The 16,519-nt window shown below is 39.9% G+C and overlaps 1 protein-coding gene across 1 annotated transcript in view; it reads right to left on the bottom strand.

The window, feature by feature from the left end:
• cntn3a.2 (contactin 3a, tandem duplicate 2) overlaps window positions 1-16,519 on the bottom strand; it is a 40,842-nt gene that overhangs the window by 23,005 nt on the left and 1,318 nt on the right. The window contains exons 2-12 of the mRNA XM_067591919.1: window positions 14,562-14,699; window positions 13,580-13,715; window positions 10,381-10,556; window positions 8,819-8,914; window positions 8,477-8,680; window positions 7,497-7,599; window positions 6,968-7,152; window positions 3,076-3,212; window positions 1,504-1,633; window positions 854-1,004; window positions 544-671 (exon numbers count right to left, since the gene is read on the bottom strand). Coding sequence (XP_067448020.1) covers window positions 544-671; window positions 854-1,004; window positions 1,504-1,633; window positions 3,076-3,212; window positions 6,968-7,152; window positions 7,497-7,599; window positions 8,477-8,680; window positions 8,819-8,914; window positions 10,381-10,556; window positions 13,580-13,715; window positions 14,562-14,616 — 1,501 coding nt within the window. The 5' untranslated portion in view covers window positions 14,617-14,699. The remainder of the gene's footprint in view (window positions 1-543; window positions 672-853; window positions 1,005-1,503; window positions 1,634-3,075; window positions 3,213-6,967; window positions 7,153-7,496; window positions 7,600-8,476; window positions 8,681-8,818; window positions 8,915-10,380; window positions 10,557-13,579; window positions 13,716-14,561; window positions 14,700-16,519) is intronic.

Raw genomic sequence — 16,519 nt, 5'->3', positions numbered from 1 at the left:
AACACGCTTGTGACAATAACGGTGTCTGTAACACCTCCTCACTAACACTTTCATTGCTTCCACTCAGGGCACTTTCATTTGTTGCAGTAAATTGGTTGTTTCAACTGCTTTGAGGAATACAATGACAGAGTATTTTCTCAAACACCTCCCAAGTGCATTAGTGCAACTGCTGCGAAAATGCAGCCAGCCAAAACAACTCCACAACATTAAACTGAGAGATAAGAGTTTGTTCCATTTGCAGTTGAGTTTTTTTGGTAACCCCCTCAAATAAATAAATAAATAAATAAATAAATAAATAAAAAAGGCTGTTACTTAATTATGCAGAAACTCTATGCAAAGTCGCTCAAGCATAGAGACTTCCCAAAGTTTTGACACACTCCTTAAAAGCAAAACTTAAAGTTTGTTTATGTTTTCTAGCCGCCAGTTATTGACTCGAGTCCTCGCGGCACAGCAGCTTTCTCTGGTGCTAATCTATACTGAGCAATAAATTGTGCTTACTATGTGGGGTGCACAAACATTCTGCTGTTTATCAGTGGAGCTTACCGGTAACAAGGAGCCTTCCAGTTGTACTAGACATGCCAAATCTATTCCTAGCGAAACATGTATAGCTGCCAGCATCAGACTTGCTCACGTTGGCAAGCCTCAGTGTTCCATCTGGGGAAAGTGTGATCCTATAGGCGAGTATAAGCAAAGACAGCAGTTTACAATCCAACTTCAGAGGACATAGAATCATTTCATCTTTACATAAAAACTGATTTTGGATTAAAAAAATTATAAATTGGTTATGTGTGTGCATTACTATAAATATTTCTGATGCAACACTTTCAACTGAAGAAGTGTTTCAGTTCAGTACCTGTCATTGGTGTGGATAGGCAGGTTTCCTTTCTTCCACAAAATGCTGGCGATAGGATAGGCCTGGGGTTTACACTCTAAAGTCACTGTAGTTCCTGCCTTGGCTTTGAGCAAAGCTCTGAGGACGTTCCCTGTGAAGTCTGGAGGAGAGGCTGATGGGAAACAGTAAACTGACTTTAGTACAAGACTGCAGCAACTCTCACAGGGCATTTGAAGCATGCTTCAGTTTGATCTGTGGAAAATTGTAAAGTAATGGAGGCAGACGTTTTAAACATTTGTAATGGGAGTCAAATAGATATAAAATCGAATCACTGCAGAGGATTTTCATTTCATTTTCTATGTATAAAATGAAGAACAAACAAAAATGTTTTTCAAAAAACTTTTTTCAGTTATTGTTCAACTTTAACATTAAAAGCTCAAACTGTTTCTGGTATTCTGTATCCACCTCCCCATCTTCACCATAATATCAAAGTAAATCAGGATATCATGAAAAGCATTTTTTTAAAAATGTCTTTGACCCCACAAAACCATCTTCGCTGACCCCATTATCCACTAATCCAGACAACCTTTAAGAATGACAGTAAGATGACCTTTAAGACTCTTTGGCAACAATGATTTGAGGATTTAAAGGCGAGATAAATGCCATCCTACCTAAAACCATTAGTTCAGCAGCAAAATATATGACGCCGTGTTTATTCTCAGCCACACACTGGTACATGCCGGCGTCAGACAGTGTCAGCACTGACACTGACAGCACTCCGTCCTCCACATGGATTCTGTCCTGTGAAGAAAAGGATGAAAGAAAGCAATTATTGCTTAAGACTTAAATATAGCTTTTGCTTTGCTCAGCACACTCTGGCAAAGCTTAATAAGCATTGGATTGGGTTAGAGGCATCGTCAACGGGCGCAGATCAAATCAGGATTGTGTTGTAGAGAATGAATCAGTCAGAGCACAAAGCACATTTTCATTTTACAAATACATCCCTGCTTGTTTCACCATTATGTAAACCAGTATTTGTAGTTTGCTGGTTGGTCCTGCTTCCAGGTGCTGGACTCAATTGTTCCTCAATGGATGTTTTCAAGAATAATATTCTGTAGTGAAAACTGAGCTCGCAACATTTGTGTCTCTGTGGCTAAACTAAGGGATCCTGCAATAGCAAGACTAAAGAGTCTACAGCTATGCTAGCAGCTCTGAGGCTGTATTTAGGCACAGTGGTGCTTGGCGCTAAATGCTAATGCTAACATTGCAACATGCTCACAATGACAATGGTAACATGCTGATGTTTAGCAAGTATCATTTTTATCAGGGTCACCATCTTAGTTTAACCAAAAGACTGACATGCATAAAGCCATGCTGCTAGCATGACAAATGACATTTTTTTCCACTTTCATATCTCATATCCATAACACAAAATGCTTCACAACTCTGTATTTTTTTATTCCTGTGAATCCTGTGGGATTAAGCTCTCATATTTGTTCAACATCATTTTAATTAAAGGATATACATTTACCAAACAGCATTCTTATCATAAGCTAAATATATCTGAAACAAAAACTAGATGATATGGCACCTTGAACAGTAAGAATCCTAGTGACAATATTCTTGAGATAAAATTAAACACTGACATTTGAAAAATGTCTTTTTAATAATAATATAAAACAGGTTATATTTGCATTCTTATTCAAATCAGGTATGCCTAGCCTCAAGCATAATTAAATCCTAGAAAGAAAATAAATCTCCACAACATGTTACAGTCAGTCAAGTTCAAAGCTGTGGATCTGAAAATACACAACCCTACATGTATTTCTCTGGTGGTCTGGAGTAAGGTGCGCTGCTATACACAGTATATTTCACAGTAGATTAAATCCATTGTCCCTAAATCAGGAGGAGCTTAAACATGCACCATGAATAATGAAAAACAACCACTGACTCCATTCGGATGAAATAGAGCAATCTCCTGGGGACTACACTGATCCACTCTCTAAGACTGTGTAATCTGCCAAGGTAGAGCAGAATAAGAGACAGTTACATCCATGTCTCATCACTGGCACACCTCAGCAAGATGTTTACACTCTCCTTTCATCTCACTCTGTTTTGCATGCGGAAAAACAGCAATGTGTTTGACGCTAGGCTTTCTAAAATGAAAAGGATGAGCTGAAGCTGAAGATTAAGTCTTTAAAATGAAACACTGGGGAGGTGGCAGAAGACAGGCAGTAATTTACCTCTGAGAGCAGCTGTTGGCCGTTCTTCAGCCACGTGTAGGAAGGTTTAGGCTTGCCATTGGCTCGACACTCCCAGTATAGTCTCTCCTCTATGGCCAGGGCTGTGTCCTTCATGGTCTGGATCCACTGAGGTTTGGCTGAGGAAACACAAATAGTGAGTCTTTCCTGTGCCCGAGTTTGTCTATGATGCAAAGATCAAACTCCAGCGTGCAAATAGTGACTCTCAAAGTACCAGTAGTCTCTTCAGTCCTACATTAAGAATGAAGTCTGACATTCTTGAATGTTTGGCATCACAAATCATCAAATATCCCTCAAGTGCTAAATTTGATGCAGTAGCTGAAGCACTAGTTGAAGAAGCACCCATGTTTAAGGGAGAAAGGTTCTGTTACTGGCTTCTATGGGTGGAAGATTAGTTTGAAATATAAAATGGTGAACTACCACACTAAGCTGCGTAACATTGGATGTTCAGAGCTGAATGTCAATTCCTTAGAGCGTAAACAGAGTGATCCACGCACATCTTCAGATCAAGTGAAACCTGGAAAAGCAGAGGTGAATTACTATCCAGACTATCCAACAGGACAAACCAAAGAGAGCCTAGAGGACGAGAGGCTGGCACTGTTGTCTGAGGTGAACAACTAACAGGTGGTTAAGGAGAAAATGGAAAGGACATTTGCTTACAGGCGGCATGAGGTGATTGAAGACAAGCCTTTCATTGCAGATTTCAAAAGAAAGAGGCCAGCTCTCTTTTCTGAGCATGACATCAGTCGTTATGTATTGTGCCGATAGCTAAATCAGTATTTATTTTTTAAGGGGGTAAGTAAGGCAAATGAAAATTGGAATTATCAACTTATTCTAATGCAAGTTGACCAGAGCACTGTGGCACATTTGTCCAAAATCTGGCCATTTATACTCATAATTTATGGTGGTCATTGGAAATTAAATGGAAATTACCCTAGCTTTTGGGAAAAATAATTATTCAGAAAGGCTGTCCTCATCCTGGTGATACTGCATTGGTTTATAGCTCAGAATGACCCACAATACCTGTTTATGTATGACTCTAATGCAATGTTTTAACTAAAATTCATCACATTAAGGAAGTAAAAATACTATTTCAGTGATTGGACTGATTCCATTTTTGTTTTCATTAACCCATATTGTGTTGTTGTGGACCACAAAACATTTGTCGATTTTAATACTGTCATTATCATCACTCCTTCCAGCTGATGAGAGTTTTCCAGCTGCCAGACGAAAAATAAGGAATATCATGGTAGACTTGGACAAGGTGTGTGTTTTTCTAACAAATGTCTGTACATCAAGAACGTTTGTTTTGTTTAGAAAATTTTTTTAGAAGAAGCAAGCATGAACTTGCATGCTAAAAAATAGGAGCCTGAGCAGTTTGCTTGTGCATCTCTAGTGTTAATTGCTGCACAGTACAATAATATAACCCCTCTTACAAATTTCCCTTGTTCTTTGCTGCAGAATGACGCCATTGAAACAAGAAGAGCCTGTGTACTCAAAGCGCTAATTGTTTACCTCAAAGAAAACCCTGAAACCCTCATTAGGGAGCACCTTCTAACTACTTTGGCCTCTGCTTTCCACAGAATTACTCTCAGGAGACTGAAAATGTGATTACTGTTTGTACTTTTTCTTGCAGTTTCTAAACAAACTAATGTGACCAAAGTCTTCATAATGAAGGAACACGTCACCCGGTGCAACGATGTGGCTCATTGACGTGTTTTTAATAGCTTTTGGACAAGAATGGAGGTCTACGGCACAAAGGAATAAAATATCAGGTTTTGGATACACACACAATACTTGTTAGTAGATCGATTCATTGTTGGTTTGGCTCCAAACATGAAATCTGTTGACAATAAGAAAAATACAGAAAATTGCAAGACTTATCCTTTAACACAGCCACGCTTCCCTCAGCGCAGATGGAAAGATAACGGCCATGCTTGAATAGTAAAAATCAGTTCCCACTGATATTATTAACAGCAGTTTGTGTACTGCTGTTTGAAGATATCATTTATGGATGGAGATTATGCTGTTTAGTTATTCAAATGTAACTTTTTGTAAAGCCTGTTTCATATCCAACATTGACAACAGATACGAAGATACCAACAGCAGATAATGCCAAAACTAGAAAAGCTACTCCAAATGTAGTCTGGAGGGATAGTAAATGCAGGAAGAGAAATAGGAGAGAAAATGCTTGTCCATTGTGTGTGTGTGTGTGTGTGCGTGTGTGTGTGTGTGTGTGTGTGTGTGTGTGTGATGTTGGTTCTACGAAATCTTGTGATGGAACTGGATGGCAACCACCTCTCAACAAAGGCTGAAGTGCTAAAAAACAAACTGTTTGAAGGAACAATTTAAGACAAGACAAGACATTTCGCAAGTGGAGTGTGGATCATCAAAGACCTTTTTGTGGATGCTCTGAAGCAGCACATAGGAAAGCTTAGAGCAAGGGTTTTATCCCAAATCATCTAACAGAAAAGATATCTTTTTGGATCCACATGTTGAATTGTTATAATTATTATGGCCTTAGTTTCAGATGATTGATGTCTGAATATGTTTTAACAGACTTTCATAATGATCACAAAAAAAGAGAGAATGAGAGTAACAATCAGCGACTATGAGAGAGTGGTGAGAGTATTTTATGTCTTTTAGAGGAGGGCAGAACAAGAGTTTGAAATGGAGAGAGTGACAGAGAGATGGGTGTGAATGAGAGGACAGTAAGAGATGTATTAGGAGGGTTGTAGCAAAAATATAAGGGTGAGAGAAACAGAATGAAATGTGAGAGCACGGAGCAAGAGTAACAGGCACCAATTTAACATGTGAATTTTAAGTTGCTGTTTGTGATATATTTAGCTTGACATGTTGATTTAAACAAGCAATGCTGTTTCAACAATGTCTGTTCCAAGCTGAATGTGGTGCAAATTTTTCCATTTGTATTTTGTATTGTCAATTTCACCAAACGCTGTACACTGTAGGATTAAAAATAAGCTGTAGATGTTGAGAAATACTTTCTCAGAGCAGTTCTAGGGGTTAACTGAAAGTGTCAATCATATGTTTACCATTTAGAGTCAAACAAGTTCAAGTTTTGAGGTTTTAAACATGTATGACTGTTCAGCTGATGGTTGCTATAAAGTTGAAAGGTATGGCTGGTGATTTTCAATATTTTTCTTATTGTTGACAAATCCCATGAAAAGACCAAAAGGAACGATGAATTCATTGTATTAACAAGTATTGCTTTTGTCTCCGAAGCCTGATTCATTTTATTCATTTGTGCCATTGAGCTCCATTGTTTTTGCTTTGGTGTTTTGACAGATTTGTTGACAATATGAAGAATATATAGGCTTTTTTCATTGGCACTTATGGCCACGACAAGTCAAACCATAACACGTTAATTTGTTTTTTCCATTCCATAAAGGTGCTGAGCTGCACCAAGTCGCACCCAGAACAGACCATCTTCAAAGTCAAAGTGTGCCCGACCCGCCCCAAGCAGGTTGTTTTGTCATCATTCAGGGACGAACTGGCTAACTTCCGGTTTAGCCCTCCGCTAACTTGAACAGGATAAAATGATTCATGATGCGGCTCTTCTAGACTTAACAAATGTTATCGGACCGAATGGATCAAATCCTGATAGTGAAACGAGTCATCTAACGGGGGTCGTGACGCTCAAAAAAATGTATCCACCGTTTTACAGCCGCACTTCCCGGGGGCTTGAGTGAACAGCGCTAAAGAGAGCGCTGCTTTTAAACCTCATCGACTCAAAACAAGCACATCATCAGTTAAAGACACACCTTCAAATGAGATGCAAAAAAGTGAGATGCAACATCCCCGCCGCACTGGGCTTTTCTTTTCGTCTTAGCACGCCAAACAAAAACCTCAGTACCATAGAATGCCAGTCGACCAGTGGCTGTGTTCTTGCCCATCTTGTTCTCTGCCACACACTCGTACGCTCCCGTATCGTCCTGCTGGAAGCTGGGGATCTCTAGCACGGCGTTGGAGTACTTCATTTTGACTTTGCTGGGGAAGGGAACTCCATTTGCCCTCTTCCAGGTGATCTCTGGGACAGGGCTGCAAGAGAAAGAGGAAGCAGAGATTCTGATTTAGTTCCTTTGAAGTTTTTCAGATTGTCACTCAGGTTGCAGGTGTGTCTGTAATAATCCTGCAATAAAGTGTTTGATGGAGCTTAAAGCTTATTCTCAGTACTTTTTTTTCCGGATGAATGGGTTAGAGTTAAGCCAATCCAGCAACAAAATAAGCCGACTCACATGGTTTTCAGACCAATCACGACCTGGTGCTACACTCTAAGAAATATAATTGCCACAGTAACTTTACTATATAGAAATCCTGGGGTTCCTCATCTGGAATGAAAGACAGCAGAAGATTGAAAACATGCTTCAAGGAATCCAGCTTACTTCCCAAGGGCGAAACACTCCAGCGTAACTGTTGATCCTTTTGCGGAGGGTACATTGTCTGGGAAATTAACTTCTATTTTCGGCTCGTATTCACCCATCACTCCTATGAAGAGCAAGCACAAGAACTTGCTCAGTCTTCCATTATTCATGACTTACAAGCAATATGGCTTGCATTATGGACCAAACAATAGCACTGCAAAGCTAACAGAGGAGAAATAGAAGACACATGAGCAAACATTCTCTCATGGGTAAACTCAAAGCAGTACATCACTTAAGTGTGCAGTCACCAGAGTGCAGAGAAATACCAGCAAGGAATAATCTAAATCTCTTCTTGGTGGAATAGACAAGAGTATGTTTGAAATCTTGTTTTTTTCAGCTTGTCTGAGTGTTTATGTATTATTTTAAAGCTTGAGTGGGCAATTCACCCATCTCTGGTATTTCATTGTTTGTATCAGTATTCAGTGAAGACACTCAGGACCAGGATCAGAAAGTGATGCGATGGGATTTAAATTTATGCAGCTACATGTACAGTACACTGAGTGGAAACTAACTGGTTGCGCCACCGGAACACTCAATGTAATGGTCCAGTGACGTACGGCTTATGTTTAATTCATTTCAAAGGCGATCTTTATGCACGCTTTCTATGAAAGCACAACAGAGAGGGAGCAGAACAACAGGCCATCGAGAACCCGCCTGCGAATTCATGTGAAAGCACAGGGCAAAGCTTTTAAAGGGAATGCGAATTATAAAGAAAGCTAAGTCAGCAAAGAAGAGATTTGGATGCTTTGTTTGCTGCCCTACATTGAGGAGAAACTATTTACTTACAGGCATTAGCACTCTGTGATTCAACTACAGTGCAACACGGCAGGCTAAAGAGCACTCATGCTAGAACGATGATTAAAGCCACCTTGAAAGGAAAGGTTCTTAATACATGGCTGAAAGGCATATTTGTCACATCACGGTCATAAGCTGGGTCTTACCATCTGTCCTGAGGATCAGAGACGTAGGTGAGCTATGAACTTTGCCCTTTGTGATGCTGTTCATCACTACACAAGTGTAGTTACCCACATCAGAGGGCTCCACCTTGGCAATGTAAAGGTTTCCCGTCTGCTGGGAGACGAAACGTCGATTGTCTTGCTGAACAAAGTACGGGTACTCATTGAAGACCCATGCATAAGTAAGGTCTGGAAGATAAATATGGATGCATATCAGACGAGTAAAGATGCACATCAGCCAGTCGTGGAAAAAACACCCCACTAGAACTTTACATAACTTCAGCGTTGAGGTTATTTGGAGGTTAGGATGAAGGCTAGAGAGTTTACCTCCTGAGGAAGTGGGCGTTCCACAAAGCAACACCACTCCTTGTCCCTCTCGGACTGATACCGCGCTTCTGGTATGGACTTTGAAATGATCTAAGTCTGAGGGAGGAAAAAAAAAAAATGAAAAGAGAGATCACTGCAGGATCTCACATAACAGAGTGGAACAGAGCAGTAAAAGCTTTCAGCAAGACACTGACATAAATCCGTAAGGAAATTGTCATGAGAATTGCACTTCTGCCTGAGAGAGAGAGAGAGAAATAGAGAGAAAGAGTTAGAAGAGAGCTTGTTCTAAGTACATACACAGGGGGTTGTAAAGTATTGAACTTATAAACCGAAAAGCAGTGCAGAAAGTTTAACCAGGACCTAAAATACTTTATCCACTGATGAGTTTTTCCTTGTCTGTAATGTTTAACATTGCCTATGTCCGAACTTAAGCCACAGCAACCTTCACTTACTAATATCCTGTAACGTCACATCCAATTAATGCTGAGACAAAACACACTCAAAACCACATAAAACATTTCAAGATAGCAATGACGAACTACAAAATACTGCATATGTTTTACAATGTGTGTTATCCGTGAAAGAGTCAGGATCACAAAATATAGATATACATATTTTCCCACTTAACACTAAAGCTATCTAGCCAGGTAATATCCTGCAATTACTTTTCAATAGGAACTATTTTCATTTGAAGGTAATAAAGCAAAACTCTAATCAGTGAGGTGTCTGGAAGATCAGTTCTAACCACAACATTATTTCTGAAATAAAGACTCTTTGTTGTTGAGTTTTTTTAAAATGTCATTTTTCTTCATTTTGGGTGCCACAAATCAGCACTAGTCTCAGCAGCACATGTCTCAAAAGCTTGTAGAATAAAACCCCCAAAATATCCGCATGTCCAGATAGCATCAAGAGTAGGTGTGAAAAGATGTTTTTTCGTGATCTGCATGAAAAGAACCCTTAATGAATAGCACATGAATAGAAAGTATTCATTTCGTTATTCAGATGTTTGCTGGTTTCACTACCATGGATATATGATTTGAAAGATATCAGCTTATATACAGTCTTACTTCTGTTTTGTGATAATGCAGCTGTAATATACTGTAAGTCAATGTTTGCACTCTTAAATATTTATATGTAGCTTTTCTCCATTTGCATTATTCCTATCCTATTTTGTTCCAGTTAAAGTAAATGTTGGTTCCTTCAGGCTTCAGTCTTTTTTATTAACATATTCTTCAAACACTTTGGCAATTAGTTTGATTGCTTTATCCCAGACTACATTCAATGAAACACCATTCACTTTTGATCAAACTAAGCAAAGCAAAGTGAACTAGTCATTCTTAGTTTGCATTCATGCTTGAAGTGACCAGTAATAAGCAAAGAACAGTCATCGCACTCAAACTGCTCCCTTGCTACTTTAACATTTAATGTAGATTCACACCAATGTCACAGCACTCAAAATAAATATTGCAAATATCGCCCACGCAATTCAGTGTGCGTCTGCATTATTTGCTAAGTGCTGTTACACTTCAATGCCATTTCTTAGTAAAATGACTATAACTTACAGGCAAACTGCAGACTTGCTCTCCTGCTGAGGATCGCTCCTACAGTGTTGTAGGCCATACACTGGTACATCCCTACATCCTGGTAACGGTCCAGACTGCTTATAATGAGGTTGCCCCCAGACAGACGCCGCCGGCGATCCAGATCCAGATTTATGAGAGTCCCATTCAAAGACCATCTGTGAGGGCAAAGACACCATCAGTCCCTGGCAAAATGCACTGTCCATTTCTTTCTACCAACCAAGGTGGTCTGACAGGAGGTGAGTGGAGAACACAACTCACTGTAGTAACTCACTTGAAGTAAGAATAATATAATGTGTATTCGCGCTGGCGTCTAGGAATTCACAGGCTTGACATGTTCAGCGTGAAGTTAAAGGTCATGACATTAATTCTTTTCCTGCAGTGCTTCAACTTTCCTGACAAACAAAGATACATACAAAAGTATTTTGTAAAGCTATAGAGGAACTTGGAGAGGACAGTTGATAAATGTGTGCACACCTGTCTCAAGTAATATAAAAGTATATTGATGAGCATTTGAATGGCCTCTGTAGTTGTACTTACATTTATCTTTACAGCACCACATTCTTGTCAACTGTCATTTTTATTAAATAACTGCACATTTATCATATTCTGCAAGTGTTTCATAATTGTTTGTATACTTCTTGGTCCCTGTAATCCAATTATATCATTGCTGTGATCCACAATGTTGCAGTGGTGTTATTGGTTGTGTGTTTATATAACACTCAAAACCCAAATGTTTTATTTATATAGTATTTATGTGTTTTTATTCATCTTTTCTCTATTTGCTGCTGCAGCTAACCCGTTTCCCCACAGGGATCATTAAAGTTTAATCTTAGAGTATCGTAAACAAAGCTGTCCTCTGCCATTTAAGGGAAGCAGAAGACAAAGGTTTTAGAAGACATTCTCAGTATTATGATAGATAGATTATACATACATAATGTGACATTATTCCACTTCTGACTTCTCATTATGACAAAACGTTAGCATTTGGCAAGATGTAACAGTGGGTTGATGCAACAAAGGATACCTTTTATGCTCCTTTTCACCTTCTATTACATCCTTCTCACGCTTAACAGGCGTGGGAATTTAAAAGAAAAGAATTCTTTTGCAAGGCAGGTTGAGATTGCGCTATCAAATAAATGAAGCACCTAAAAGAACTCTTAAAAACACGAGGTTAATTCATTGATTTAAACAAGTCCCATTATTCAGCAAGAAAATATATTCTTTCTCTGCCACCACAACACTCTATCTCTTTTTAAATGCTGTTTAAAATTGGAGCACTGACGGGTTCAAGGACAGAGCACTTTTCAAGAATGTTCCATCATTTTTCTTAAAGCATAGAAAATAACGCTTTCTTTCCTTCAGCCACATTCTTCTATTCTGCTTTCCTTAAGTGGAAATCAAAGACATAAAGGCCATGATGGTCAACCTTCCAAAAGCTTTCAAGTTTAAAATAATTTCTTAAAGAATGAACCCAAACCATTGAATGTTGATGAATGCTTACTGCCATATTCTAGACACTTACTCAATACCTGTATTTTGTGTGCATTTAGATGAAACCTACAAGTATTTAACACTATACAGTTCAAGAGGCTGTCTGTACCTAAAAGGTTGGATCAACCAGTGATACACGCTTGTCTGTGTTTAAGTCTGTGCATCCACTCGCATGCATTCAACTCTTTATCCCTGAGTCACCATTTTCACCTCTTTTTGACCTGCTCTGAAGTGCCACTGCTGCTTAGTGGTGCCCTGAATGTTGGGCAGGTGATTGAATAACAACTCCAAACTGAATTACTCTGCTCGAAACTCATTTTGTGAACACATGTTATCTGACCATCTGACCACAGAGAAACTCAAGTATTCCAGATCATCCTGCAGTCCAGAGCCACAGGCTTCAAACCTCAGGTCGAGTAAAGGTTAGTCAAGTCACCTTCTGTTTAGATTTTAAAATCTCATACTGCATTACTTTTATGACCCGATTTGGAGAAGATGTTTTTCTATATAAGATGTAGCTTTCTCCCATGACTTATTATGCTGTTATAGTGTGCGTATTGTGGAAGCCTCATCTCTTTCAGTGAGTGACAGGACTGGCAGAGGAAAGGAAAAGAGAGAAAAGAGAAGTAGGGGGAGGGAGCAGCGTGAGCCCATTTACACTTCAAGAGAGGAGGCAGAGAGGTGCTGAGGGCATGCAGAGCCTAGCACAACCAGCTTGACAAGACACCACGTTAAACATGCTCATCTCACCTTTAATCAGTACATGGAAATACCTGGTCTTAGGCGGGGAATGTGAAAAGCCTGAAATAATGAGCATACGTACTCCACACCACTATCATTGAGCTCATCTGTGCTGGCTGTGCTGCAGTAATTCCACTGTTGAACGCCAAAGACACTTGTAATCAGTGCCTGTTGGTGCCAACTGGTGTCTAGCAACCTGCATTGGTCTCATGGTGTTTTATAAGAGGGGACCATCATTAAGATGCTACACGTGTGTCGCTAAGATACTGTCTGGCGAGACGAGAGGCAGATTGGCGGCGTGTTAGTCAATATGAATTAGCAAAGCCGTTGTGACGTCACTGCGCTGAGTGTCTATGCATTTAAGTCTAATTTAGAGAGCATTAATAGGGGAGCAAACACCTTCCCATGCCAAATGAAAAATATAATCTTGGAATTTACAAATCCTTATTTACTGTAAATGACTGAAATGTATATCTATGTATATGCTGTTGGTTTTGAAAGATTTACACCAGAGGTTTTAAAAGAAGCAGATCATTTAAAACTGATTTTCACACACACAAAGAGGCTGTTATGTTTCCTGCACTGATCACAGTACTTTACATTGAACAAGGTCCTCTTGTGACATTGACAGCTCAGAATACACTTTCACACTTTCAGAAAAATAGACTGAAAGTGCAAGTGAGCCGTTGATTACGCGTCCATACAAAAAAAGCGATAAATGATGATGGTGTTTTTGCTTGAAATCAACTTTCTTACTAAACTAACAGTTTTTGTGCTGCAATTTATATTTTTATAATCAGGGTTTCACACAAATTTTGTTGATTTGTAAATCAGATTTTCACTACAATAAACATAAATGGACCAATTAAAAATAAAAAGCTAAAATAATGTGCCGCATCTTTATCTGAATACTTACACACACACCTTAATGTGAACGTGCTTGTACCTGTACTGAAGAGGTGTGGCTCCCTTAGCATCACAAGTCAGAGTAGCCTCTTCCTCTATGGAGTCCACAGGAATGAATAAGTCACCTGGCTCCATCCGCCATCTTGGACCATGGTATGATCCACTGTCCAGACAATCTGCCAGAGAAACAGTGACAGCCTGAACATTAACGGCTGAAAAATGCTCCATTTTTGATAAGGCCCAGCCTCCATAATTCTATGTTGTTCTGGAGGAAATAAGATATTTGGGCTTAACGGGGAGCAATTTTTCAAAATGGGGAGGATGGACATTACCAAACATGGGAAATGACTCAATACGTTGCACATTATCTTCAGGTGTTAAAAAGTACAGGCTCTTCCAAATGAATAAATTGGACACCTGAAAACGTATCACAGGACCGTATTATTATTCATGTCACTCTGAAATGTTGCAACATCTTATATGTACTCCTACTAGTACAGCATGAACTTAAGATACACATAGTTTTTTTTAAATTTAATATGAGTAGTTTGTTCCTTATTGGTAAATTCATTCATTCATCGGTAAATTATTGTACATTACACATATGTCAAAAAAGCTGTGAATTCAGAGGGAGCAATCATTGATCTGTATTCTCAGTGAACATTAACACTATGATAAACATTATTAACAAACACATCTTTGCATGATGAAAAGGAGTCTTTGCTCTGTGTTTTGTGTTGCTCCAATTCTCCAATAAGTGCCAAATAAAAGAGTATAAAAAAAACAGGAAAACAACATCAGATGTTGCTCCACTAGGTTACAATCAGAGGGGAGTGAAGAGGAAGATCGAGCGCATTGTGTCTCTGTTGTGAATGGAAGTCAATACTGAGGAGTGTTCCTTTAAACCGGGGCCATCCTATCATCTCTGACACTGACATGATTTTCGGCTCTTTAGCTATCATCCCGCAACTGTAAACGTCCAAACGTGAAAGAATCATTACTCATATAAAAAGGTGGTTCACCTGCCAGACAGTCGATGATTGATAACAGTAGAAGCTGTTTCCACGGCAACGTCATCTTTGGCAGCCAAGGGCAAATGAGACTTTCATCCAATAAGCTTTGAAATGGCACTCGTGTTCTCTGAGAGAGGGGAGCTTGACCTGTTGGAATGAGAATTTAGTTGTAAAATACCAAACCCTAACATTTTTATCCCACTTTCAATATGGTGCCTTTTAATTGCCTGTCAGGAGGAGAGAGAGGAAGTGTAAGTTTTGGTGGAATAGTGGAATATAATAAAGTATAATAGTGATAAAATTGGATGTGGAATTTGGTACAGGATGCATCTTGTTTCATCAGTTCATTCTCACATTTCCAATTAAGTGAAGATCCAGGCGGTGTCACTTTGTGCCCTGTGATGTGGCCAACTTGCACCCAGAGATGTCTGAGGGTGATACCAGAGGCATATGGGAGGAAGCCCATGCCAATCTATTACAGGAGCGACCAACGCCCAGGCTCATCCTTCACTTGGACGGATTCACTCTCTGGCTGCCTGAGGAGACTTGGACCTGGGAATTGGGTGCCATCCAATCAATTAGATTCACCCACAGCAGCATGTGTCTCCCCACATGCTGGGGTGAATCAAGACTGCCTGATGAGGAAGCCATTCCACCCAGGTCCATAATCAAGGGCAAGTGTCTGTCTGCTTGTAGCATGTGTTGCAAATTGCGATGCACCCGCTTCTTGCAGGAGGAGACTGAGCGAGTAATGATACAATTATGAAATGTCAAACATACACACAACAGAGAACCTGCAATAACGCAGCAGTTAGGTGAGCAGTCACACGTTCACATGTGCAGACTACATGCAGATCTGTGTACATTAGAAGGAACCTGCATGAAGACATGCGCATAGAATACCTGGTCTGCACACACAGAAACACACAGAAAACACACATTTCTTCAAGAGGTGTTCAAGATATATTAAGGGCAGAGACAGATAATAACACCAATCTGCTAAATGTCACACAACCCCCACACACCTACACACCAAACTCACTTTCTCACTGTGTACAACACACACGACACCCTGCCTCCACACACACACAGACACTCACTTTCCATTTAGAAGACATAAGCCGTGATATGCGGCTCATTTGTGGCCTAATCCCGGGGCGAGCCTGGTTCAGAGCGCTACTTATGGAGGGTCTAATTGTTTGTCAGCTGCCTGGATGTCAAATCAGACACGTGGGGTCTCAGCCAGGATTTTCTTCCCTACCTTTCATGTTTGCTCGGTCCTTTTTGTTCACCCAAAGTCTGCAAAATGGGATTGGTACGCTTCCTCTCAAGTAGAGTCCTGCATGCCATACCTCAGTGATAGGCCCACAGTGTGCAAACTGCTGGCACCTCAGGACTGTGGATTGGTGTGTGGAAGGTACAGTGGGTATTACACTACTGTCGACTTTGCATGTTATGGTTTGCATTTGTAATGGGGTTTTGTTAGGGATGGCACCGTGTAACAGCTGATGCCATGTGTTCCTTTTTTTTTTTTTAATGCAGCTCTAATAAATCATTTACAAATGCTAAATACAGAATCCTGTCAGTGATATTACCCAGGAGCAGATCACTCAGTGATTCACATGTACACAAGCATGTATCTGCGCTCGCACACACACACGCACACACACACACACTCTTACACACACTCACACACACACTCATGCACTTTCTCACCTTGCACTAAACACAGTAATGGTGCTAACGACGATGGTGATAGAAGGGGGTGAGAAAGCTTTACAGGGTGAATCACTCAATCAAGGAGGATACCTTCCTGAACCAACACACCTCTGGGTTAACTGACATGAAAAAAAAACAATGTATAATGACGATATCTAGCACCTCCATCACACTCCACCTGCATCCAAGTAACAGGCTGGTTGAACAAATAGCCCAGCTGGAAGAGTGGGAGTGTACTTACTTTGAAG

This window comes from Thunnus thynnus, chromosome 6 (genome assembly GCF_963924715.1).
Source record: "Thunnus thynnus chromosome 6, fThuThy2.1, whole genome shotgun sequence".
In the NCBI taxonomy this organism is placed as follows: Eukaryota; Metazoa; Chordata; class Actinopteri; order Scombriformes; family Scombridae; genus Thunnus; species Thunnus thynnus.
This window is presented reverse-complemented; position numbering and strand designations above follow the sequence as displayed.